Here is a 27,047-nt window from a genome sequence, read left to right on the forward strand (position 1 = left end):
ATCCTATGTGCATCCTATGCTGTTTCCTGTCTGCTCCTAGCCCTGGAATACAAAGTGTGCAGATTCATGTCTGTCTTGGTCACTGCTGCATCCCTTTGAGCAGGGCCTGCACCCAGGGGTACGCCCATTACTTGTTGAAAGAACGAGTATGAGGAGAGTTCCGAAACAGGCTCAGGCAGGGTGCTGTGGGAGCACACAGGAAGGGAGCACATGCTGCATGTGGAGGCATGAGGGCATCTGAGAGGAGGTGACAGCTGACCTGGGCTTTGAGGGATGAATAGGAGTTTACCAAGAGGAGAAGGTAAAGTCCAGGAGCAGAGAGAGAGGCCATGGAACGTCTGGAGTCTGGGGCATGAGCTGTTTGTGCTGGAGTGGAGCGGAGGGGAGGGGAGGGGAGGGGAGGGATAAGATGAGGGAGGCAGAGCTGAGCAGCCAGCAGGCAGACCCGGGAGCTTCACCTCTGCCTGGAGCCTAGGCAACCCTGAGCGCTGGGCCCCAGGGCCAGGGCCTGCTCTAAGGGACGCAGCAGTGACCACAATGGACAGACGTGAATCCCTACCCCGTACACTTTGCATTGCAGAGGGTAGAAGCACAGGAGGGAGATGGGCGAGTCTGGGCTGAGGACGTCTCTCTGGCCAGGCCGCAGGGATGGACGGGGAAGGCGGGGCTTCGCACGGCAGTCACAGCAACGCTGGCTGTGGGTGTGGGGAGGGGGCGGCTTCTGGCTTTAAGAACTGACTGGCTGAGCACGTTTTACCATGACATGCAAGTAGGTTGCTGAGAGAGGAAAGATGCTTTGGTTAGGCTCAGCCCATGGGACCTCACAGGCAGGTGACATTGTCTGGGAGCAGGGGACCTACAGGTCTGAGACTCAGCCCACATAGGCATATGGGTCGGTGGTGCAGGTAGGGGCTCAGTCCCTAGGAGGCTCATGAGAATGACAGCATGTTGGGGTCCCAGGACCCACGGCTGGCCTTGTCAAGAGGCCACAAGAGGGCCTCTTGTCCCTAGACTCTGCCCACATGGCCTGGCCCCAGCCCTGTGCCGGCTCCCAGTGCTCTCTGGTGGCCGAATGTCACCCACCAACAGGCATCACGGGATCCTGCCGGGCTGGGCCTCTGGCTGACTGTGGGGTGCACGGATGCACTCCCTGCGCCCTCCCTGACTCCCCAAGAGACACCTGCTCATGACCCTGCAGCCTTTCACCTGCTCAGTGCACACCTGTGTCTCCATGTACCTGCGATTCACGGTCCCTGGTGACCCAGGCATGTGTCCATGGGCACCAAGTAGGCACAGGGGATGGAAATTTCAGCTGCCGGCCAGGCAGTGAGTCCTCCAGCCCAAAGCTTGATGAGCGCCATCGCCCAGGAGCGAGGCAGGTGTCTCGAGTTTGGCCTCCTTCCACCCTCCTGCTGGGACCCCGACAGTCCCGTGTGCGGGAACACCATGAGGGCAGAGCGGTGTCACCTCCCAATCTCCTTCAGTTGCATCATCTCATCTGAGCACCACCAAGAAGGCCTGCAGAGCGGGGTGCAGCAGACCCCTGGGGGCTCCCAGGGCAGGGCGGCCTCCTTTCCCCACGGCGCCCCACTCACGTGGGCTCCAAGCAGAGACTGTGCCCTGCTGCACCCCCCAAGCCCTCCGGAGGCCGGTCCAAGCCCTGGGCTGCCGCGGGGAGGCTCACCAGCGGTGTGGCTGGGGTGACGCTGAGAGTTTCCACAGCTGTGAAATTAGGGGTTGCTGACCCTCCTCCAAGCACTTGGGAGGGACAACAGCCGCTGTTGCAGAGCAGTCACGTGGTCAGGCGCAGCACTGAGCTGATGCCGCCGACGGCACCTCTGCTCCGGGGGCGCCATGTGGAGCACACCGGGAGCACAAAGGTGTTTGTCCCTTTCTGTCCCTCTGCCTCGTCCCCTCCGAGACCCTCCTGCCCTGCCCTCTACCTCCCATCACCCCGGGAAACCACTTGGCTCCTGGCCAGGGCGTGGCCCCCGGGGTGACAGGGCTGTGCCTCCCAGAGAAGAGAAAGCGCCTAATCCCTGGGATTTGCCGTGAAAGCCGGGACAGGGCCAATCACTCATCGTCGGGCAGGGACGGCTGTGCTGTTGTTTTTAGGTGGAATTTCTGAATCTCATTTGTAATGTGTACTGATCCGGGGCCAAACCTTACAAATCAGGCTGCAGGTTGGGGTCAGCAGTGCATATTTAACCCCTTAAGAGGTAATAGTCTTAAAGAGATGATCTGAGCCCTGTTAGCTGGGACAACTGATGGTCTTAAGCTTTGACCGAGGCTTTGCCTGGCTAGGGTGGTATCTCCACTCACAAGCCCTCATATCAGGGCCACTGTGTACAGTTGAGTAGGTCGTGCACTGCACATAGACTAGGCTGTCAATTATATTCCCTAGAGTTTTGTAGTACACAACACATTCAACTGTACATGGCAGCCTTGCCACACACCACTTCTCTTTCCCTCTGGGGCATTAACAAGGACAAAACCAACTCCTGAAATACAAGCACTTTTAGCTGTGAGAAGTCACATGGCAGGTTGCTAGGGACACTGCTAGGCCACTTCTTAAAAGCAGGCTCTGTAGCCTGGATGTAAATTTGTCCCCGAGCACGCAGTGCCCCTGGCATAGAGCAATAACCCAGGATGTTCCTGTGAATGAATAAGATGATTCAAGGGTGACAGGACTCGGGAGGCACAGCCTGCTTCCAGCCAGGCGGGACTCGGCAGCCCAGGCTGGGAGCCGTGCCCGCTGAGCAGCTCCCAGGCGGGCGGAGCCGCCGGGCCGGACAGTGCTGGCACTGGGCCGTGCGCCCTCCTCTGGCCACTGCTCCCTAGGCGGGCCCTGGGCCTCCACCAGCCCTCAGCTCCGAACCGCCTCCTCCCAGCAGCTCACCTGTCATCCTAACCGCCTCTGGGCCAGACGACGCTATCTCACGTTAACATAAGCACACTGCCTTGGTCCTTGCCTTGCCTGCCACAGCAAGGCAAATGTTATCATGGCCACTTTACCGAGAAGGAAACTGAGGCCCGGAGGGGTTAGGTAAGCTGCCTAAAGCCACACGGCTAGACACAGAACAAAGCATCAAGCCCAGAACGGCCGACCACGGCCACTGAAACCCAGGTGCACTGCGCCCTAAGGGACCACCCCAGCCATCACCGCTCTTCAAACAGTAAACGTGAAATAGGGTAATAATCCTTATGTGCTAACAGATGAAATTAAAAATGCTATTTCAGAATGTAAAATCTCGCAGCTACTTTTAAGAGGGGGCATGAGAGTGCTGTAGGCGGTGTGTTGGCACACTGGCCAAACTCAGAGGCCACCTTGCATACTGCCCAGACGTGCCACAGTGAACCCACCTCAGTCCCAGTGTGTCCCCCCAGAGCTCAGGCCTGCCGGCTCCAAACCCACCAAGTAGAACTCCCCAGGGGAGACCTGCCCGGGTTATACCCTGGACCCCAATAAAGGTTTTAGTCCCACAGGTCCCCCCCTTGCGTGTGCTCCCCACCTGTTGTCCTGATGGCTCCCCCTTCCCGTCGGCCCCGCAAGGCACGCTGCCCTCTTCCCTCGGATCCGCGAGTAATACCCTGCCCTGCCATTGCCTGTGTTGTGTCGGGCTGCCTCCTCTGCGACTCACCTGACCCGCACACAGGCAGACCTCACCTACTTCCTGGTTAGGGCTGGCACTTACACAAGACCAAACTAGAAAGAATAGGCCGGGCGGGGGGGCTCACACCTGCAATCCCAGCACTTCAGGAGGGTGAGTTGGGAGGACCACCTGAGGCCAAGAGTTCGAGACCAGCCTGGGCAACGTAGTGAGACTCCATCTCTACAAAAAATTTAAAAATTATCTGGGCATGGTGGCACGTGCCTGCAGACCCAGCTACTCAGGAGGCTGAGGCAAGAGGATGGAGCGAGCCCAGGAGTTTAAGGTTACAATGAGCTATGGTCAGGCCACCACACTCTAGCCTAGGTGACAGAGCGAGACCGTCTTTAAACATAAAACATTTTTTTTAAACAAGAAAGAGCTGATACTTATAAAACACTGGGTTGTCAGTACTTACACTCTGCATCCCTACTATGCGAGAGGCCGTGCAAGGCACTTTCACACGGATCGTTTCACCCAAGTGCGTTAGTGGAGTCTAATTAGGGCATTTCCTTTCTAACCCTGATGCGGTCACCAACTCCAGGGTGAGCCGCCCGTCATTCAGCCCTCGTCCACTCAGACTTCTCTGGCTGCCGTGGTGCTCGCCCGCCTTGCCCCTGCCGGGATGAGGACACAAACCTCGGCTTCTCGGGGGAACCCTGTGCCAGCCGGGCCCTTGGACACGTCTGGGAGGCCAAGGGGACTGGGGACAAAAGAGAGCTCACATGGGACCTGCCTGGGAACCGCAGCTCCGACTCGCTGGCTGTGGGGCCCTGGGCCAGCATTCAGATCTTTGTTATATAAATGGTGACGCCAGCCAGGGTGGCCACCCCTCGAGACTGCTGGGATCCAACTGCGCAGCGGGAAGGGCTCTGTGCACGCGTGGGGTGAACGCACAGGGAGGCACCAGGGGACTCCAAAGCAAAGGTGTCAGCAAAGTCTCCAAATCCCGTCCCTGGGCCCAGGGCGGCCTCGGGCTGGGAGCATGGGATCTGGCCTTGATTCTGCAGGGCCCGCTTTCTCCAAGCCAGAAAGTATAAGTCAGCTCAGAAATCAAGCGCTGTGTACACACACTCGCCCACCCACACGCACACTCACCCCTCATATACTCACATGCACCTACGCACCCCCCACGCCCAGCCACACGCACACTCACCCCCCATATACTCACATGCACCTACGCACCCCCCACGCCCAGCCACACGCACACTCACCCCTCATATACTCACATGCACCTACGCACCCCCCACGCCCAGCCACACGCACACTCACCCCTCATATGCTCACATGCACCTACGCACCCCCCACGCCCAGCCACACGCACACTCCTCCTTCATATGCTCACATGCACCTACACACCCCCCACGCCCAGCCGCACACGCACACTGAACCAGATCAGAGGGCTTGCCCAGAAGCAAGTTTGAGAAGTGGAGTGGGACTGAATGTCTTTTTAGATGCACAGGTTGTAATTAAAGCCCGTTCCCAGCCAGGGAGGGTCCTGCCCGGCCTATAAACAACCTCCCTAAGTGGCAGCCAACTCCAGAATCTGCCCAAAGGGGTGGGTGTCACCAGGAACCACTGAGCTCCGAGGGTTCCTGGAGGCCCTGGGCCCCCTGCCAGCACCCAGCAGCAGCAGCTGGGGAGGAGGCAGGCCCGGGGGTCCCGGGCAGCAGCTTGGTACAGTTGCCAGCACTTGGCGGGTGAAGAATCGGACAGTGCTGCTCCAGGACCCCGTCGCTGCCTCAGTGTGGTGGCATTTGAATGTCACTCTTGACCACATGGACCTGAAGGGAGGTCTTTACTCACAAAGGGGTGGCCCAGGACCCAAGACCCCATGGCTGGGAGCGCTCGGACTGTTTAAAAGGAGATGCTTCACTGCTTCTCTTCTCTGGCTGGGACCCAGACCCGACTCCTGCTGGCCAGTGTAGACGCCAGCTGGCGCAGGCTGGAGAAAAATGGGGCTCCATGCAGACCATGGGGATGGGGAAGCCCTGGAGTCGGGCAGCCCCAGGAGTAACCCTGGTCCTCACACACTCCCCGGCTGGGAGAACCTGGCAAAGTGACTTAGCTCCTCTGGCCTCAGCCTTCTTGCCTGCTGAGTGGGCACAAGCGCCACTCGAGCTGCAGGAGGCAGGGGGCAGTTAAACAAAGCAGGAGGATCTAGAAGTGCCGTGGGCAGCACGAGCCTCCTGAGGAGCTTCCCAGACCTCCAGTGGCTCCCCGTGGCCCCTGGAGAACATTCATCAAGGCCTGGCCCTGCCCCTTCAGCTCCCGCTGTGTAGCGATGCCTCTTTGTCCAACTCTCGCCTACCTGGCCATCAAGGCGCAGCATTTGTGTTACCTCTTCCAAGAAGCACCCCCTGACTGCTCTGTCACACATCTGTGGCTGCAGAAAGCTATGTAGTCCACCCTGGAGGTCACCACAACCCTGCAGGCCCGAGGGTCAGGGGCCACGTGCAAAAACAAGCAGTGGCCAGAAATCCACGTCACCTGTGTGCTCTCTGGCTCCTCCTGGTTTTGGGGAGGTTTTAACAGAAATTTTGGCAAAGCAGGCCCTCATCACAGACAGGTTTTGCCCCCCTAGAAAAAGAGAGAGCTGAGAAGTGTGGTCAGGAGGCTCGGGTGCCAGCTGCAGCCCAGCGGCCCAGGGAGCCTGGGTGGGCCCCGGCTGCCTTCTGTCCCTTCCGCAGGCTGGTGATAAGATGGCCTGGGCTGCTGGGGCCCGGGCTCCTCTTAGTCATCGCTTGGGAGCTACTACTTGGAAGACCCCTTCCCGGGGCACCCCCGATTACAGCCTGTGCCCTGCAGAGCTAAGATTGAATCCAGAGCTGCATGAGGCAGGCTTTGTAGTGGCCCGAGAATGCCTCGGGCATTAATAGAGCATTTTTGCCCGGGTTGGAAATGCTTTCTTCATGTTTCATTGACAGCCGGTTAAGGAGGAATGTGTGGGGCTTTGCAGAGACACAGCTGGCCTGCCGCACAGGCTCCTGATCCCACTAAGCACTGGGCTTTGAAGGCTGCATTAGAGGAAGACCTGGCCCTTTCAGGTTCTTAGCAGACCCCGGGCATCTTCTCCCTCTTTTCCTGTTACTTTAGGAGGGCTGAACACAGTGGCCCCAGGGGCCTGGCGGCTTGTACACTAGTTGTTTTTCTGGACCACCCAAACTCTCGGCAACTCTGCCCAGGTCAGCACCGGCCATCCGTGGGCTCCAGCTCTGGGGAAGTGCAGTGTTCGGGGAAGAAACGCTTCAGGCCCACTCCAGCCTCCAGCGCCACGTGGCCTCGGGCAAGTCCCTGTCTTCTCTGGCCCTCACTCCCTTGTTCTTTAGACGGGATGATCTCCTCATGTCACTGAGTCACGGCGATGACGGAATGCCAGCCCTTGGTCATCACAGGAGCTCAGCAAATGTCATTCCTTTACCCGCAACAAGACTCAGCTCGGGCCTGGCCTCTTCCGGGGTCTCCCCGATCCTGGCTCTGCGGTGTTTCAGCCGCACAGTCTCAGGCGGCACTGAACTCAGTTCTGTCCTTTGCCCAAGGGAGACAATCGTGGCCGTCCCGGGTGGTGTTTGGAGGCACCAAAGAAGAAAGCAGGTGAAAGTGCTCGGCAATGCCAAGGAGCGGCGAGGTGAGGTGCCAGGGACCCTGTCCTCCCTGGGCAGCTCAATGCCTGGGCTCGCGTCCAGCGGCAGAACAATCCTGCACCAGGGGATAGGCCTGGAGCTGTGCTCCCCTGACGGCTGCCCCCGCAGGCCAGGAAGGCCCCGGGGTATCAGAAGTTATTCTGGCCAGAAGAGGCGGTGGGGGGGGGGGGGGAGGCCCAGGGAAGAGAGTCCAGGCAGAGGAACAAGGTCAGAGCCCAGCGGATACAGAGACAAGAGCACAACCAGAAGCCAGCCTCAGGCCCAGCCTGGCAGGACCTGGCTCCCCGGCTCTCAGTCCTCCACCAGAGAGATGACCCTGGCGCCAGGCGGTACACTCTGGGGGCCCAGCCAGACGGGACATCCTGCAAACACACTGAGTGGAAGGGGCCGGGGCTCGCCTGCAGGCTGGGCTACAGGCAGGGCGAGCTCCAGGGCCAGGCTGGGCGCTCCCCTGCACAGCCCCAGCCGGGATTCCACAGGCCAGGGCAGCCGGGACTAAGCACGCCGAGGGGAAGCCACTTGGTCCCTGCAGCCGGATCCACATTCCGTTCCCAGGAAGCCGGCTGCTGGGAATGGCACCTATAGTCACCTCTCACCCCCTGGGGCTCTGTTCCATTGCCCGCCATGCCCTGAGTCACTGTGAGAAGACTGGCAACCCTCCCGGCCTCTATAGGCCTCAGTTTACCCCCCTCCAGCAGAAGGGGTTGGAGGAGATGGTCTCTGGGAGCCTCCCTGCTCTGACAGGCCAGGATTTTCTGCCCCAGTAGGTGGGAAGCTGAGAAACCCAAGCTCCCAGGTCGGTCCTGTCCGGGCGCAGACAGGCCAGAGAGAGGCGCCGGTGGGCACTGGTTCCAGGCCCGGCTCAGGTCACCTGGGGGATTCAGCTGGGAACTGAAGATGAAAAACCGCAAGGAACCCGCCCCCGAGAGCCCCCGCAAGCTGTGGAGGCCCCGTCTCTGCGCATGCCTGTTTCAGTATCTCGGATGACATGGGCCTCGCTTCCCCGCTGGGACACAAGCCCCCATGGGCAAGGGCTACATTGTATCTACCCATCTCTGTCTCCACAAGGCCCGGCCCAGGGTCGGGTACAGACAGGAGCTCAGAAAGAGTTTAGAGCTGAAAGCATGAACGAGAGAGCTGGAAGGTTCTATGATTCCACACTCGTGGTTCCCAGAGCCGGGAGTCACCCCAGGGCTGGCCCGTGTCAGGCCAGCGGCAAGCAGGCTGGGCACGTGGAGGGCTTCTGCGGGCCAGTGCCAGGGTGCTCACCGCCCCGCGCCCGGCAGGACAGACCCCGGACCCCACCTCCTGCTGCCTGCCCGCACGCACAGGGGGCTGCAGGGCCCTGAAGGTCTCTTTGTCTAACTCTCATGTACAGCCGGGTAAAACGAGGCCCGGCGTGGGCAGTGACTCAGGGGCAAGTAGCAGCTTTGTGACTGCTGACAATGGAACTCACGCGATCCGGCTAGGGCTAATGCGCCATTAATTGTAATTAACTAATTATTCCCGCTGCCAACTAGCGGAGGCGGCGGCTGCGGGGGAGCCCTCGGATGACTCAGTCATGTTTACAACATGCAAACCCATTTAAGAGCTCGTAAAGTTGCTATAAATGGCTCTTAGGCAAGAGGCGAGTAACGACTCCCTCCCTCCGGCTGCTGCCGCGCAAGCCTTCGGGGTCGGGGGCGGACTGCGCTTCCGAGGTCCCACAGCGCCACCTGGAGGCCGCGCCGCAACACACTGCCCGGCGCCACCTGCGCGGGCGCCGGCTCCGGGCGAGACCAGACTCAGGGCCCCGAGACTACGAAGCCCACTCCCCCCATTCACCGTGGGGAAACTGAGGCCCAGGTGATGGCAAGGGCTGCCCTCCGTTGCTCAGCTGCCTTGAAAGTGTTCAGAGTATAAATTTAAACCCCAAACGGCAGATGTAACCATTTTCACTCCCCACAAATGCTGTAAGATGTGACGGTTCCGGAGAGGTGCTATGAATGACGGAAACAAGCCTGCACGGAGGGGTGGGTCTGCGTGTCTCCTCAGATGCCCAGGTTGTCATTAAAGCCCGTCCCCAGCCAGGGAGGGTCCTGCCCCGGCCCGCGCCGTCACACCCCCCCAGCCAGAGTGCGCTGAGCGGAGCTTCCCACCCACTTGGCTCTTCCCTCTGCCTGGTCAACCCCAAGTCCCCGCTCCAGCGCCACCTCCAAGAAGCACCCTTCCCCCGCCCTCCGCCCAGCTCCCCAGACACCGAATCTCCAGGGAGGGGAGCAGCGAGCACCACGTCCAGGGGGCTGTGAGCGACGGCCGGACCCTGGTCCTCTTACCAACTGACACGTGGAGAGGGGACAGCGACTCTCAAGGCCACCTGCAAGTCAAGTCAGTTCCGAGGCCGAGACAAGAACTCAGGTCCTCTGACCCCTACTTTGCTGTCCCTCCGGTCGCACCAATAAAAATCCTATTAGCTCCCACCAACTGTGGGACTGTATTGAGCCCCGGGACAAGTGCTTTGCTTGTGTAGTATCACTTGAAAGTCATGGTTGCGAGCCAGAGAGGTCTCTTTAACCTGCCCATTTTGCAGATGGGAAGACTGAGGCCCAGAGGCACCACCTGGGGTCAGATCCCAGGCTGCTCCTCCAGCTGAGACAGACCAGGGGCTGTGGGGTTCGGCACTGGGCCCTGAAGGACAGGCGGGACTGGATTTGGGAAAGGGACTCAGACGGGAGCTGTGTTGGTCCGGGGGTTCTCCCGCCCACCTGGCACAACCTCTGGGGGTGGGGGTGGGGGGCGTCTCCAGCCACTCACCCACGGTCATGCCGTCCATGTAGCGCTTGACGATGTCAAAGGAATCCCGCAGGTTCCCCTCTGTGATGTCAAAGATGATGTTGGCCTGGCTGGCAGGGTGCGGCGGCGTGATGGCCCGGAGAAAGATGATCTCTGCAGCGGGAGGTCATGGCGTGGGCAAGGGCACAGTTCCAGGCCCCAGCCCACCCCAGGAACCCACCCCAGGGGACGGAGGAGGGGTCCTGAGCTCCCAGTATCATAGCCTATCTCTGTTTGATCAGTGGGGAAACTGAGGTCTTGAGAGATCTGGGATCTTCTTGGAGGTCATGGAGCTAATCAGTGGCAGTGCCAGCACGAAGGAGTCATGACTGTGGGCCAGGGGAGGGACATGGGTGAGGGGACAAAGGGAGAGAGGGCAGGAAGGCCAAAGGAGCAGCTTCCTCCCTGCCCGCAGTGCTGCAGGCCGGAGGGGCCGCCCTCAGGGTGGGCCGGGCAGTCGGAGGCTGCGTCCATCTCCCAGACCCCCTGACAGAGGAGCTGGGCAGACCACCCTGCCTGAGAGCCATGGGCGCACACTCGCCCAAGGTCTGGGTGATCCTGGGGTGTCTTCTCCCTGCGCCTCAGTTTCCTCATCTGCAAACTGAACGAGGAAGCCAGCAGGTGCTCACTGAAGGTTAGAGTCTGGATTTCCTGGGCCCAAGATGCCAGCAGGTGTCCCTTAGTCACACCTAACTCCCTGCTGGTAGCCAACTCACAGCCCATCACTGGCCAGAGAGGCCATGAGATTGGCCGTTAGGGATTGGGAAGGGTTTGTGTGTGGTTTGGGGAAACCCCAACATTTTGCACAAGGCAAATACCAGTTTGTGATCTTCTCCCACCCAAGCCTGTGCCCACCTGTGAAGACTCTGTGTCCCTCTAGAGCCAGCATGCAGGGGAGCCGGGGCAGGGCTTGCTCCTTTGCCACCCTGTCGCCGGGGAGTCTCTCCGCCCTCCCACCGCCAGGGCCAGGTTACCCCACGTGACCATGTCATAGTGTAAATAGCGTTGTCATGTCTGCCTCAATTGTATGTCTTCCCCAAGAGCGTCAGAGGACTCTTTTCTTATGACTGTGTCCCCAGGGCCTGGCCTTGAGCCTGACACAGGGGCCTCTGTCCACACCTGCTGAGTGAATTAACGATGGCGCACCCCTCTGAAGCCCGGGCACAGAGACTCCACAAATGGGGGGTGCCTGGGGGGTGCACTGGCCCTGGCGCACAAGTGGCACGGCCTTGGAGTTGAAGCTCCAACTCCAAGTTCAGGCTCTTGCTTATCCTCCCAGCCCACCTCTTGCCAAGCTCTACCCCCCAGCCAGAAAGCTTGGCTCAGGTCCTCAAACGCCCACAGTGTCCCCTAACCCCCAGGCCTTCCCAGCTGTGTCCCACTCTGCTCAGCACCCTCCTCTCCCCTTTTCCTTCTCTCACTCAGTCGTCTACTAGTCACGACTGAGGCGTGGAGGTCACTTCTTACAGGAGGCCCTCCCTGACTCCCCAGTGCAGGGCACAGAACTGACACTTAGTGGCTGCCTGCAGAACGACTGTTACTGGTGAGAAGGGACTCCCTGGACCGAGAGCCGGGGAGGGGCTGGAGTGGTGCAGGCTGGGTGCGGGGAGCAGGGACAGAGGCCAGCAAAGGTCACATTTCCACCCCAGCCACATCCGCAAGGAAAGGCTCCTGCAGGCCAAGCCCCCGGCTCAAGCAGGAGGAGGCCCCTGGGGGCCCCGGGGCCCCACGCCAAGTCCACTCACCTTCAGGGCGGGTGAACTCGCGGAAGGTGGGCAGCGAGATGACGGTGTGGGAGATGGTGTGCACCGGGTCGAACACGCAGGTGACGTCGTTGGGGCGGCAGGACTTGATGCAACGGACGGTGTCTGTCTTCTCCTGGCGGAGCCTGAGGGGAACCACAGCACACGAGGCTGACGGCCGAGTCGAGGCCACAGCTCCAACAGGGACCGAGGTCCAGGGAGGAGCAGCAGGTGGCCCGGCTGCGGAACACCTGTCCCAGAGGCAGCTCCACCAGAGAACTGCGGCGGCCTCCACAGCCTGGCTGCTCCGCAGGGACACCTCGTGGCTCCTGCAGGCTGGACCAGGACCGCACACCGGAGACACGCCGGGTCTCCATCTGCCCCGGCTGTGGGTAAGCACAGCTTTGAGATCTGCCAGCGCCCAGACTGAGCATCTGCAACTGCCAAGCACACCCACTGACTCACTCGCCCCCAAACGTGATCTGAATGCCTGCCGGGCACCGGGTGCTGGGGACACCAAAGTGAACAGGGGAGACGTGGTCCTGCCTTCTCGGGGCCCACGGTGGGGTGGGTGGCAGGGTGAGAAACGAGGGGGCACATGTGTGGTGCAGAGCCTGGCGCCAGCACGAGGTCAGATCCACGCCATCTTGCAGCAGGGGCGGAAGAGGCTAAAGTTTATCAGTTGTCTATGTTCCAGGCGCCGTGCCAGACACATTCTTAAAACCTCTTTAACATAAAACAAAACACACAGACAGAAACTACACAGACATGAAGGTATAGGTTAATGAGTTATCATAAGGCAAACGCCTTTATAACCACCACCCAGGCCAAGAAAGAGAACGTGGCAGCCACCTGAGGCCCCTCACGTGTGCCAGACCCGGGTCCACCCCTCCTTCTGCCCCAAATCACCCCCGGCCTGGGGCCCACAGCGATCCTCTATGGGCTTCCCCTGTAGTTTTATCACACAAGTGTGTCTCCCTAGACACATCATTTACACTTGTCCATGAATGAGTTTTTGTTCTGCCTCTTACGTTCTTTTTAATTTACAGGTTTCTTCTCCATCTCTTTGTTTTCAGTACAATTTCCCTGTTAAAAACCCAAAGCATGTGAGGCGTAGAGTCTCCTGCAGCCTGCACTGTGCTGACTGCATCCCCCGGCACAGCTCAGCGCATTCCGCCGTCTCCCGGGTTTCCTGCACGTCGGCAGTCACACCCGGAGCCCGACCGGAGGAGGCGCAGCCCCTCTGGCAGGAGGACAGGTGGTGGAAGTCCCCCATCGGGGCGCGTGTGCTGGCTGCCCGTCTGCAACGCCAGCAGCTGCGGGGATGCTCAGGGCACAGCCCGCTGATTCATCGGGGATTGCTAAATGCTGACAGTCTGGTTCTGTCGCCTCACGTTCGTTTATTAGCTGGGATACTTCTGCAGAGAGATGCTTCCCTGTGTGCTGCTGCTATCTGTCACCAGGAAATACAGTTCACAGAGGACAAGCAAGATCAGCACTTAATTATTTCCTTGTATGTTCCAGTTTTCAGAAGAATGAACTAACTAGCTCTCTGTCATTCTCCAAATGATTTTTGGGGGAGAAAAAAAATCAGTATGAACTCATGATTTAACAAATTTGATGAAGCATGATCCTTTGCAATTATTACCCTTGGCTGAAATTCAAATTTTCCTGGCTTTGGCCAGAGGGAAAATGAAGTTGGTTCCCGGGTTGACCCGGCCCAAGCAGTCTTTCCTAACTTTCTTGCTATCGCATTTGACAAAACGGTCCAGCCTCATCTTAAGCTTTTACTGCCCCAGACCTGGCATCAGCCATTTCTCCAAGAAATCCTGGATTTGTTTTTTCGGTTTTTGTTTTTAGCGGGAAATGGCATGTCAAGATCACAATGTAGACACGAGGGGTGTTCGGTGCCCGTGGGTTGGGCATTGTTTCTAGCCCCCTTCAGAGGACATTTAAAAAATAATATACATCATGAGTTCACACTGATATTTCCAATTCAAAAAAAGGACCACATGATTTTTAATTTAATCTCTTCCATATTACAAAGGAATCTTTCTTCCTTCTACATCAGAATCCTGGTTCTCAAGGACACAGAGTATCCCATAATTATTCATTCAGTTTGCTCCATATTATATACATAGTAGTCTCAGAATAACAATTTTAAAATTACCACCACTAACATAATTATTAAAAATAATTTTTGTATATGCTTTCTCTACTCTGCTGTTTTTAAACAGATGTGCTGTATCTGCATTGTCTGAGCTCCATGCAGCAATTCATGCTATGCCTCCCCCTGATAACAGCTGTAGTTCTACAAGTAACCGTATGTTTAATGCGTGCGCATTCCTAATATCAATAGCGCTCTTTGTCCAGGAAGTCAGCTTTGCGGGATATAAAATCCTTGGCTTACCTTTTCTCGAGTATCCTAAGTATGCTATTTCATTTTCTTCTTGCATAAAGTGTTGTCAAAAAGTCTGATGAGAACATATTTTTCCCCTTATAAGCCACTTGCTGTTTTTGTCTAGATGTTCATAGTTTGCTTTTCCCCCTTTTAAGTCCAATAATTTCACAAGAATATGTCTCAATGTAGATATTCCCAGGTCTGCGTTGTAATCTTTCAATATGGAATCTCGAACCTCTTTTAATTTATGGAAGTTTTCCTGAATTATCATTTACAGCATTTCCCCTGCCCTGGGTTTCCGCAGTCTATTACCTGTTCGTCAGCTCTCCTTTGCATACCTTGAATACTTGTCACTGTTTCTTGGAGCCTTTATTTTGTTTGTTATTTCTTTTTTGATTTTTAAAATTTTTGTTCAACTTCTGTTTCTCTTAAGAAAGTGTTTATTCACTTTTGTGTTCCTTCTAAGTTTAGTCTTTATTTCTAAAATTATTTATTTATTTATTTATTTTTGAGACAGAGTCTCACTCTGTAGCCCAGGCTAGAGTGCCGTGACATCAGCCTAGCTCACAGCAACCTCTAACTCCCGGGCTCAAGTGATCCTCCTGCCTCATCCTCCCGAGTAGCTGGGACTACAGGCATGCACCACCATGCCCGGCTAATTTTTTCTATATATTTTTAGTTGTCCAGCTAATTTCTTTCTACTTTTTTTTTTTTTAGTAGAGATGGGGTCTCAATCTCGCTCAGGCTGGTCTCGAACTCCTGAGCTCAAATGATACACCGCCTCAGTCTCCCAGAGTGGTAGGATTACAGGCGTGAGCCACCGCACCCGGCCTGAAATTATTTTTTAAATTTTAATAATTTCTTTAGTCTATTACTTCAGTGCTCAGTTTTTCCTAGTTCTGACTTACATTATCCTTCCATGTTTTGATCACTTTCTTAACACTTTTGGTTGGTTGGAGACAGAATATGAGAGTCTTCAGTCTGTGAGCACGCTTCCATTACCCAGACAGACAGCGTTCTGTTTCTGACCCTCTTTCTTTCTTATAACAACTTTGTGTATCAGTTCGCTAGGGCTGCCACAACAAAATACCACAGACCGGTGGCTCAACCAACAGAAATGAATCGTTTCCTAGTTCTGGAGGCTGGAAGTCCAAGACCAAGATGTCGGCAGGTGGGTTTCTTCTGAGCCTTCTTTTTGGCTTGCAGAAATCTGCCTTCTCGCTGTGTCCCCACATGGTCGTCCCTCTATGCACGTCTGTGTCCTCATGTCCTGTTCTTATGAGGACTCCAGTCGTGCTGGATCAGGGCCCACGCGTATGATCTCATTTTTACCTTAATTACCTTTTTATGGGTCCTATCTCTAAATACAGTCACGGTCAGAGGTATTGAGGGCTAGGACTTCAACATCTGCATTTTGGAGGGCACCATTCAGTGCGTATCACTGTGTGGGTGCACTGGGCTGAATGGTGTCCCTCCGAAAAAGACATGTCACAGTTCTTAGCCCCCAGGACCTCAGGATATAACCTTAGTTGGACGTAGGGGGCTTGACTGTAGATACAGTCAGTCAAGGAGTTCACACTGGAGGCAGGGGCCCTAATCCAACACAGCTGGGGTCCCTGCAAGGCGGCGGCTACATGAAGACAAAGACACACAGGAAGAACGCCACGTGGTGACCGGGGTGGAGGTCGGAGTGACTTAGCTGCAAGCCCAGGAACACCACGTGCTGCCCACAAACCACCAGCGCCAGGAAAAGGTGCTGGGAAGAGAGATCCCCCTCTAGGTTTCAGGGGAAGCACCGCCTGGCTGACACATTCATTTGCGACTTCGGGCCTCCAGAAGTGCGAGACGGTACATTTCTGTTGGTTAAGCCGCGCAGTCTGCGGCATTCTCTTACAGAAACTGATAAATGAACCTGACCTTGATGCTTTTTGGGTGATCATCTTTCTGGGAAATCAGTTTTCCTGAAACGTGAGACAGAGTACAGTTCACGACAGTTTTCCTGACTTCATTGAGCTCACTAGTCTGTCTCTTTTGGCAGCTACTTTCCGATATTCCTCCGAGTTTTCCTGGACCTCCTGTTCCCAGTCTCTACTGTCTCTTTCCTCCTCAATTTTCTATTCCATTTCCAGCAGTTTCTCCCCAGTGTGAGGCCTTGACCTCGAGGGAAGCCGTGGTGGCTCCGTTGCAAAAGTTCACAAGGGCTAGACTGCTCTGGCCCCGCCCTCCATCCCTGCCCCGGGCCCTTTGCACACCCCGGCCATTGGAATGAGCAAAATGCCTGCCAGCTGTGGGACTTTGGGCAAGTTCCTCAACCTCTCTGTGCCTCCACATCCTCGCTGCGAGACGGGGACACACAGTACTTGCCTCACAAGGCTTCTGTGCAGAGCAAATGAGTTAAGTGCCTGGAAGTGTCTGGCTCTCAGCAAGCACCGCATGCGTTAGTGGTCACAATTGCTATTGTTATCATTATACTGAATACCATTAGTATTGTATTTTCTCCTTGGGAACTTGACTTACTACAGTGACTCAGCCAGAAAAGCACAGGTGTAGGAATCAGAAGTGATGTCAGCTCGACATCAGTGACCTTGGATATGTCCAAACTCTCTGCACCCTCATTCCCCATTAAATCAAGAACCACATGACCACTCAGTGACCTTCCAATGAATGGAGAAGCCAACACTGACATTTACTGCCTGCTGAATTCCAGACACTGCCCACTGTGTTATTTCATAATCTTCAAAATCACACCTGACGTGGGCCTTGGGGCTCTGAAAGGCAGGTGACTTATCCAGATTCCTGGAACTGGTAAGTGGCAAGGAGGAGATTCAAACTCTGCTCCTGTTTTGGTTTTTGGGCACCAGATGATCTCTCAGCAGAATGATCTAGGACACGAATAGAGCCCCGAGGAGCCGCGGGGCAGAGGTGAGCTCTCAGGCCATTCAGCTGTCACCCCACCCGTGCACTCAGGCACACACTGAAACCTCAGTGGGATCCCGCAGTGGAACCGGCCACCTTGGGAGGTCGGGAGTTCCACAGGCGAGGGGGAGTCCAAGCAGAGCTGGAGAGCCACTCGGTGGGACAGCTGGAGAGGGGACTCTGCCAAGCCGTGGAAGGCTACTGGGGGGACCTCTAAGGCCCTGAAGAGGTCTGTCCCCACCTCTTAACACTTCCACGGACACGAAAGTAGAAGAGCTCTTCCTGATGGGAGTCATCTGGACCATGATGAATGAATGATTGAACAGAACAACTGAATCCCTGCTGTGCCTTGCTGGAGTCACGGAGATGATGATATTTAAACTAAATCTTGAAAATGCTACTCATCCATCCAACCATCCATCCATCTGTCCACCCATCCAACCATCCGTCCATCCATCCATCCACCCACCCATCCATCCATCCGTCCATCCACCCATCCATCTGTCTGTCCACCCATCCATCCATCCGTCCACCCACCCATCCATCCAACCATCCGTCCATCCATCCATCCACCCATCCACCCACCCATCCATCCGTCCGTCCACCCATCCATCCATCCGTCCACCCACCCATCCATCCAACGATCCGTCCATCCATCCATCCATCCATCCGTCCACCCACCCATCCATATGTTTATTCAGATCTTTACTGAGCTCCTTCTTCAGGCCAAGCATTCCAAGGGTACGGAGGAGGCAGAAACTAACTAGACACAATCCTGCCTTCAAAGAGCCCCCAGTCCAGAGAGGACGATAAACAAGTAACAGCCACAAGACAATGGGGTAAATGCTCTGACACAGGATGCCTGGGTGCCAGGGGAGCTCGGACTAAGGCAGGCTTCACCTAAGGAGAATGGCAGTTTGCAGGAGGACAACATGGCACATGCTAAAGCCACAAGAAGGCACATCCAGGGAAGGGCAAGCCACCTCTGAGGTCAGAACAGGAGCAAGGGGGTGAGCTGGAGTGGGGACAGTCGCAGCTGAAAGAGTCGGCGGAGGCCAGATCAGGCAGGGCCTTGAATGCCATTCCAAGGGAGCTAGAACCATGGAAGGTTCTAAGGAGGATTAGACCAGTCAGGACCAGAGAGCCCTCTGGCTGCACCTTGGAGAATGCACTGGAAGATGGAGAGTGGACGCTGGTTCAGACTAGACATGACCAGAGAGGTCTGGGAGACAGAGTGGGAGGCTTGCAGCCAGCTGGCGGGACGGGCTCATGCTCCCGGGGCACAGTAATGGCTGCCTCTGCACAAGGTGTGGCATTACTTGTATGTCTGTCTTCCCCACTGGGCAGCAAGGTGAGGCATCCCCCACCCCGCTTACACGGAAGGGCAGGAAGGACCTCAGGACCCTGCAAAATTCTTTAGTTGATGCCACTGTGGTTCTGCCTTCCCCCTTTGGGTTCCTGCTTGGAAACAGTGCCGTAAGTCACAGCCACAGACATGCTGGAGACACAAGCCAGGGTTGGCAGAAAATCATCTACTCCCTCCACAGACGTGGACAGAGCACCTACTGTGTGCTAGGCACCTTGCCAGCAGCTGTGAACACCACCTGGCCCCTGCCTTCACGGAGCCTTCTGGAAGATGGGGAAGACAAATGCACAACACAGGTCAGTGGGAATCGCAGCCTGCTGTCAGCACCACGAGGAAGGGTTGAGAAAGACTGGCAGAGAAGGCAGGCCAGGCGTCGGGCAAGGCCTCTCTTAGGGAGGCACACAGAAGCTGAAGGTTAAGCAACATTCAGGCCAAGGGTGCAAAGCACATGCAAAGGGCCTGAGGCAGCAAAGAGCTTGGCAGTGTGGCTGGCGGGAAGTGAGCAACAGGAGAACAGTTCAAAGTCAGGCTAGAGACTGCACGCAAGGACTGAATTATCTACGGCCTCAAAAGGCACGTTGAGGATCTGGAGGCCTCAGGGTAAGTGCGAAGGAAGCCAGGAAGGGTTTACAGAGGCTAAAAAATCACCCCAGCTGCTGAGCAGCCCCGGGGAGAGCTGAATGGATGCTGGGAGACCAGCAGAGGGGAGAGGGGACAGTGGCTTAGCTGGAATCGAGGTGGGGGAGAGGGAGGCGGGTAAGGCCCACGGTGGGATACTGTTGCAAAACTGAAGGATCAGTAAACCAGGGCTTGGACGCCAGCTGTGTGACCTTGGGCAACTCACTCGTACTCTCTGTGTCTCCAAGAAGATGACACCACGCCTGCCTGGCAGGACTGGCGGTAACGCCTGCAGAGGATCCCGTGAGCCCCACAGGTGCCGTGCAGGCCATTGCCGCCTGCACAGGGCTGGGTGCTCAGTGCAGGCAACGAGCCTCATTCGGGCAAGAGCTGCATCCGAGACGGCGCGACTGAGCTCGGTGTTTCTCCACCACAGCTTTGGGCTTCTCACCAAGACAAACAGCCTCGGTTTGCATCTCAGGGCAGAGCTGTTTTAACTCAGTCAAACGCTCAGCTCCAAGTCACACGGCAAGGAGCCACGCGGGGGCCAGAAGACCTGGTTTCTTGGTCTGGCGGGGCCATGACAGTCTGTGTAACCTTGGCCAAGCCCTTCCCCTTCTCTCTGGGCCTCAGTTTCCATATTTGTAACCCAAAATGGAGAAGAGATAACACATCTGAAGTGACACGACAAGCCTGGCCTCCCAGGCAGTATATATGGGACCCCGGCGCACCCCCTCATAGAGACACTCCTCAGTCAGCCCCGGGGCACGAGGCAGTGGCAGGTGCTTGGCCCACCCGCCCCGAGAAGCAGCAGAGACTCCCAACCGCACCAAATAACACGGCAGCACTCGGCACGCTGGGGCTGGCTTGCGGAGACTTTATTACCGTCCGGAGGGAGGCTAGGAAAGCAACAGGAGGGGCCCCCCGGCCGCAAGCGCGCGCTCAGAGCTCTGCAGACACAAAGATGAAAAGCTTGGCCACAAAGGAGCTGACGGTGCCGTGGCGGTAAAGGTCCATCTTGACGGTCAGGAGCAAGTCCCTGGGCTCGGGGACAGGCTTGGTGAGGGCCACCACCCCGCTGTGGTGGCTCACCTTCCGGGTGGTGAAAAAGCCCTCCTCATTGCCGTCGGTGATGGCCAGCTGCATGCTGTCCCCGGGGACGGCACTGGAGGGGCCCATGCGGAACACCACCGCGGGCACTTGGATGTTGGTGGGGAAAGAGAGGTGGTAGTAGGTTATTCTCAGAGGCAGCTTGGAGCACTCCCGATTCTCATGGCAAGGCAAGCGCTCACAGCGGCTGCAAGAAAAGTGGGCAGAGAGACAAGAAGAGGGTTAGGGCCGACCCAGCAAGCAGAGAAACGGCAGAGCGAGGGGAAGCAGGGCTCGCGGGGTGGGGCCTCCCGCCGCCCCTCGCCGATTCGGCCCACGCCGAGAGCACCCCTCACTCACCTGGGGGAGGTGCCGTGGACCTCCGAGCGCCGACTCAGGCTCTAGCCTCCTCCAACACCCACTGGGGCGCTGGGCGGCTGGGCCAATGGCTGTGCCCAGTGGCTGTGCCCGGAGTGGGGGGGTCCCCTTCTCACTGGCAGAGCCCCGCCCGGGAGCACTCGGCAGGCGCACCCTGCCCTCTGGGTGTCGTCCAGGCTCCTGGCCCCTTGCCCAGACAGTGGCCGGGGCTACACAGGCTCGTGGGCGGGTCTCGGAGACCACCCTGGAGTGCCCGTCTCCATCACTAGCAATCAAGGCAGCTGCTGTTCCCCGAGCACTAGGCTAGTCCTCGTCATGCATTCTCTAGTGTGGTCACAACTGCACTGGGACGGTGGCTTGAGTGCCATTTTCAGAGAAGGAAGCTGAGGCTCAGAGAGAGTGGCCTTCTCACTTCCCAAGGTCACAGAGGGAGGGAGGAAACCAGATCTGTGCTCAGGCAGTGAGGTCTGCTTACTGGTCCCCGTCACTAAGCTTTGTGCTCCAGGCCCAGTTCCCCGTCTCACAGGGGCCGGCTCAGGGCTGGCAATGGAGATGGGGCAGGTCCTAACTTCCACTGATGGAGACAGGGGACAGGTCCTAAGTTCCTGAGGTGGAGATGTCCTAACTTCATGTGGTAGAGATGAGGATAGTTCCTAACTTCCTGTGACAGGATGGGGATAGGGACTAACGTCTTCCACGTCCTGAACTCCAGGTCCATCGCACTCTGAAGGCGGCTGCCTTAGGCACAGGGCCCAGCTGAGGAGCCCTGTGGGACCGGGCCAGCGCGTCCCAGGGAGCCCCGCCATCTTGACTATGCTTGGATTCCCCGGCAGGAGCATCCTGGTCCGGCCATGCCACCACCTCTCCCCCGGGGCCTTCTGGGTTGCCATGTCTGGTTGGGTTACTTAGTCTTATTTTATACTTGGCATTTATCGTGCACGGGTCTCTTTTCCCTCTAGGCTATTTATCGGGATTGACAGGAAGCTTTTTGTTTACTTGGCTGTTTATCACTGAGCTCTAGGAGGACAGCCCTGGGGACGCGCCCCACAGCGCCAAAGGCCTGCGAGGGTCAGGAACACTGACCAGGGCAGTCCTGCATGGGAGGGGCCCAGAGACAGAGGCGGGCAGGCAGGTGGGCACAGGTGCTGATGAGGGCAGCCCACCCCCAGGGACACCCAGGTCCAGGCCCAATGGGAGTGCTCCTCCTGGTCTGAGTGTTCCTCCTGGTCTAAGTACTCCCCTGGATCTGAGTGCTCCTCCTGGTCTGAGTGCTCCCTCCCAGAGAGGCCTCCAGGGAGCCAAGGAGGCTACGGAGAACTGGGGAGGAGGCTGGGGTCCCTGAACTGTGCTGCTCCGGGGCACGCGGCAGCACACTGTGGGCCTCGGGGTTCCCTTCCCTGGCTCACTGCACTGTCTGCCACTGCACACCCCACTCTCACAGCAAGGCAGAAGCTCAGCCAGGACACGGACTGTCCGCGACCCCACAGTCCATAGTCAGTGGCAGGTTTGGGGTTCAAAGTCGGCCTGTCTCACTTCAAAGTCAACACACACACACACACACACCCGCTTCAGGAACGGCCTGGATGGCCTGGTCAGCAGGTGGCGCTAGAGTCTCCCTGGCGGACGGAGCTTCCGGAGTCGGGCGCGTGGCCTGCACTGACCAAGGATGGGGGTTCTGGTTTGCCAGGTGCAGGCGTGGAAGGCAGGGAACGTGCAGTGTGCGTGATGTTTGTGCGTGACGTTCTGGGATGGCTCCCGCGACCTTCCTACGCCGGCGAGCTCCTCCCTCGCCAGGCCTTCCTCACGCTGGGAGTTTCTGGCCGGCCCCTTCCAGACCACCCGTTTCCCAGGGGAAGCTCTTCAGCTTTTACATTCTGGGCTCTGCACGGGGCTCAGCACCTACTACATGCTTAGCAGATGATCGCTGCGCAGATAAACATGTCCTTGATCCTCCTGGTCAGTCCTAACTCCAACCCTCCCGTCCTGCCCTACCCAAACCTCCTACCTGCAAATCATAAACACTGGATCTGGCAAACTGCCTGTCAGACTGCAAACGGCACTAAGATCTTGGTTAGCAGGTGTGCCTAGCTTGGGCGCGAGCTGTCATCACTGAGCCTACCACACAGCAGAGCACAGGGGACCTCGCCCTGGCCCCTGCCTGGCTCCCAGGACCCCAGGCTCTGCTTTCCACAGACGTGTCACCTCACCATACCACGCATCCCGGGTCACGGCGTGCATTAGAGAACAACGTGCCCCAGTGTCCCGGTTCAACATGTTTGACCGTAACACCCCAAGTCTATGAAATTGTCCAAAGCCGTAACACACCTGAGAAAAAGGCCCTAAGGCCTCTCCCTGCTCCTGGGAGGCACAGCTCTCCGGCCACCCCAGGCTGTGGCCGTCCACTGCCACTCCAGACCTTCACATGCTCATCACTCTGGAGACAAGCCCAGGAACTGGCCGAGGCAGGGGGGCCCTTTGTCATACCCTTGGGCCGGAAGTGTTCCCTGTGCCCCCTCCCCATGGAGTGGCAACCAAGGCCACCCAGCTTGGCTCTGGCTTTCAAGACCACAACCCATCAGGGGCCGGCCCCACTGAGGGGATAAAGAGGATGTTCCTGGTCCCATCAAAGGCTGCGGGACAGCTCTGAACACTTCCTCCTGTGGGAAGGAGGGAATCATGTGGGCAGGACGGCAACAGCCCGGTGCTGTCCACAAGGCCGGGTCTTGCGGTTTGCGGCCCAGCCTGCTGGGTCATGCTCTAGTTACCGCCCTTGGCCGCTGTGGATGCTGCCCAGACGGAAGCCGTACGATGCAGAGGCTGCGGCCCAGAGAGAGACAGGACGGCACGGAAGCACAGACTCCTAAATCCTGCCTGTCAAGACTCCCAGAACGGGCTGCTCTCGCCGGGTGTTAACCACAGAAGCGCTGGCCACTAGATCCCTGCTAAATATGGCTCTTTCAGGTTTTAGAAGTTGCTTTCCGAAAGTCAGATAATAAATTCCTTAAGAAGCTTGGATTTTTGAAGAGGAAGAAAAGGGGACACAAAATAGAAAACTCCAGCTTACAGGGTGAGCAGTGCTGCAAGGGGGTGGCCCCTTCACCCGGACCTCTGGCCCGTGTCCCACCCGTGTCGGTTTACCCCGTGCTGGCAAAGGAACAGCTCCTCTTTGTCAGCGACTTGTCACCGCAGCTCATGCTACAGCTCCCCTGACCAGGTCGGAGCAACCAGGATAAAACCCCCTGTGGCCCCTCACCTGGGCACTGCAGTCCCGGTCCCACTTCCCACACCTAACACTGGGCTCCTGGCTGGTCCGCACGCCCTCAACAGCGGCCAGCAAATGAGAAAACAGTAACCAGAGGCCTCGTGGTGAACTCACGGAGACTAAGTTCCTTCTTCATCAGCCCTGGGGAGCGGACGAACCCGTGCCACGGGGCAAACCAGGCACCCGGGGTGTCAACGCCTCACTGAGTGGGGGGCAGGGCATGGTTTTGTGCTGAACAGGCATTCACTGCCCCCATGTCCACACTCCCTCCCTGCGGCCCACCGCCACCCCTAGCCAGGTGGGCCTCTCCCACCCAGCACCCCGCCCCTGCTCCAGCCCCTGCCGCCTGCACACACTCCTGGTGGCCGGCACGGGGCTCGGTGGCCTTTGTGGGCTCACTGTCTACCCAGCTGCCTGCACATAGTAGGTCCAGCAGGAAACGATTTTCTCCAGCACTGAGGGGTGGCAGAGGCTGCCATTTCAGCCAGGACCTCACCGCGCAAGGCCAACCCACCCACCCTCGGGCTTCGAGGCATCAAGACCCCCGTGGGGGCGGCCTCTTCTTTTGGTTTCATGGGTGTGTGCCAGTTAGAAATCGAGGTCACAACCACAGCCAGCCTTCTGGAATCCTCAAACCCAGATGCCAACAAAGGCCCGGGAGTGAGTGAACTTACAATGACAAACGGCTACACAGCTTCAAAGCAAGGACATGGAACCTTCTCAGTGGCTCCGAGAGGCGCTACCACTGCCTGCCAGGCCACTGCGTAACTCGCAAGCCCTCTGGGGCGCTGTGGACTTGCAAACCCAGTTCTGCAGTGGCCTTTTCCTAACCCAAGCACAGGAAGGAAACAAGGTTTTGGGTTTTCAAGAGACAAAAAATACGCTGGGAAACAGATGAGGGAGGCAGCCGGGCCGGCGAACGAGCAGTCCCAGCCGGGAACGCGGAGCGCTGCCGGGGAGGCCAGGGCTGCAGGCCGAGCCTCAGCCGCAAGCCGGGCCAGCCACCCTCGGGCTGAGCAGTGGACACCAGAGCCCACCGCACCATCTGAGGAAGACGCTGACCCTCAGGCGGGGGCGCCAGCCGGCCAGAGCCCAAGACAGGCTCCAGGCCAGGGGGCTGAGGCCTGGGAGACACGGGCGGCCCAGCGGGTTGCTGCTTCAGCAGTTCCAACGCCGCGGGGAGGCCCCCCCGTCTACACTGGGAGAGGGGTCCCCAGCACGGCCTTTTTACTGAAACCGCCGTCAGTGGTACGAAATGAGACTCACTGGATAAAATGAGGGAGGAGGGTGGTGGTGTGAGGTAAGAACCGTGGCCGGGGGTCCTCACGACTCCCGGAGGAAGGTGCTTCCTGGACACCCAAACACCCAGGGGCTTGAGAGAGCGCAAGCTTCCCACGGCACGGGACCACACGTCCCCCAGTCAGCGTGTGGAGCCTCTGGTGCTGGTCCCACAGTCACCGGCCAGACGGAATCTGGCTTTCTGCAGGTCGCCTGACAGCGCCCCGGCACGGCACACTGGCTCCCTGGCTTTCAGCTGACACAGAGACGCTGCCACCTGCTCATCTGAATGGCAGCATTTTCTGACATCTGCATGTTACCCGGGAGGAAACTGAGGCCCAGAGAGCTTGCCCAGGGTTCCACAGAGGAAACAAGAGGCCTGTGGTCTCTGCCTGGCCTGTGAGCATGGCCGCAGACCCCAGACTCATTTCACTCACTCGGTTGGTTTTCAGAGACCAGTTTCACTGATGACGATCCTTGAGTGCCCAAGTCCCCCATGAGAGGTCACTGAGGTCACAGCTTGTCAACTACCCACCCAGGCCTGGAGCCACCAGGAAGGCCAACACAGACAGACAACGGCAGGGCCTGAGCGACTTACGTGTCTGCAGAGCGGCGGTAGTTCTCGGGGCACTCGAAGGCCAGGCAGCGGAAGCCGCCCTGGATGTTGAAGCAGGTCTCGTTGATGGAGCAGTTGTGGATGCCGGTCACACACTCATCGATATCTGCAAAGGACCCGAAAGCAGCACAGTGAAGGCCAAGGCCACAGGAGCCATCGTCCCCGTCTGCAGACAGAGGCGCCCGGGGCCCCACTAACCTGGTGGGGGCAGGGATCAGGCCATCCTTGCCCTCCACTGGCTGGTCTTTGGAGCAGCACCCTATGCCAGCTCTTTTATTTATAGGATAAATATAAATTTACATTCATAGAGTATTAACGTATTATTCGCAACTCTTTAAATGAGTGTAGCAATTATAAGAGCAAACACTGTACGAGGGGCCCCGGGAGCGCTTAGCAGGGACAACTCACTCAATCCTCCCAGGAGTCAATGAGGCGAATACTGTTACGATCCTCATTTTGTTTAGGGAGGAACTCAGAGCTTAAGGGACCTGGCCAAGGTCACTCATTTTGTAAGTGGCAGAGCAGAGCTGCAAACCCAGGCAGGCTGGCGCCAGAGTCCCGCACTAACCACCCAGCCCCTCTCCACGGCTCCCACGGCTCGTGGCCCTTCCCTCACAGGTGACTCGTAACATCCTAGGAAGGAGGGGGCAAAAGCTACTAGCTCCATGTCACGAGAAAACCAGGCTTGAAGGGATTGTATGTCCTGCCCTGTATCCTGGGGTCACAGGCTGTCCAGGCTGGATCAGAGTCACGCCCAGGACTCCTGCTCTGGGGCCGGGGCCACCTTAATGAAGGCCTCAGAGATGCGCAGCCACCTCCTTTCCCGCAGATGCTCCGGGGCAGCCAAATGGTGGGGCTCAGGGGACGTCACCAAGCCTGGGAGGCACCATTAAGAGGTGCCAAATGCCTGATCGTCGGTGGCGAAAACAACACTCCCCAATCTCATAGGCCACAGCTCAGGAATGTGTTTTTGCCGTGTCTGGGCAGGACCCCAAGCTGTGGCAAGGGAGCCTGGCCAGGAGAAGGAAAGTCATTTGCTCCGTCAGAAACTCGAAAACAAAGGGACTTCGATCCAGAGCTCCACGCACAAGCTGAGTGGGTCCCTCCCAGGAAACACCACAGCTCCTGCCTGCCTTTGGCCAAGGGCACCTTCTTCATGACCAGAAACTCTGGCGGCAGAACCCAGGGGACCCCGGAACCTCCATATGGACAGCCCTGTGTGGGCTCACGAGGAAGGGGCCGGACAGATGCCCCTGCAATTCGGCTCCTGGGGCCA

At 57.6% G+C, this 27,047-nt stretch overlaps 1 protein-coding gene across 2 annotated transcripts in view; it reads right to left on the bottom strand.

The window, feature by feature from the left end:
* The window catches only part of FBLN1 (fibulin 1), a 72,086-nt gene that overhangs the window by 11,849 nt on the left and 33,190 nt on the right, over positions 1 to 27,047 (bottom strand). Inside the window, exons 14-16 of one of the 2 annotated variants that reach the window (XM_045552794.1) lie at positions 25,754 to 25,877; positions 11,851 to 11,993; positions 10,088 to 10,219 (exon numbers count right to left, since the gene is read on the bottom strand). In XM_045552794.1, coding sequence (XP_045408750.1) covers positions 10,088 to 10,219; positions 11,851 to 11,993; positions 25,754 to 25,877 — 399 coding nt within the window. Of the gene's footprint in view, positions 1 to 10,087; positions 10,220 to 11,850; positions 11,994 to 20,005; positions 20,446 to 25,753; positions 25,878 to 27,047 lie in introns of those variants that run through there. The other variant, XM_045552795.1, reaches the window with a different exon arrangement.

Source organism: Lemur catta, chromosome 6, assembly GCF_020740605.2.
Source record: "Lemur catta isolate mLemCat1 chromosome 6, mLemCat1.pri, whole genome shotgun sequence".
Lineage (NCBI taxonomy): Eukaryota > Metazoa > Chordata > Mammalia > Primates > Lemuridae > Lemur > Lemur catta.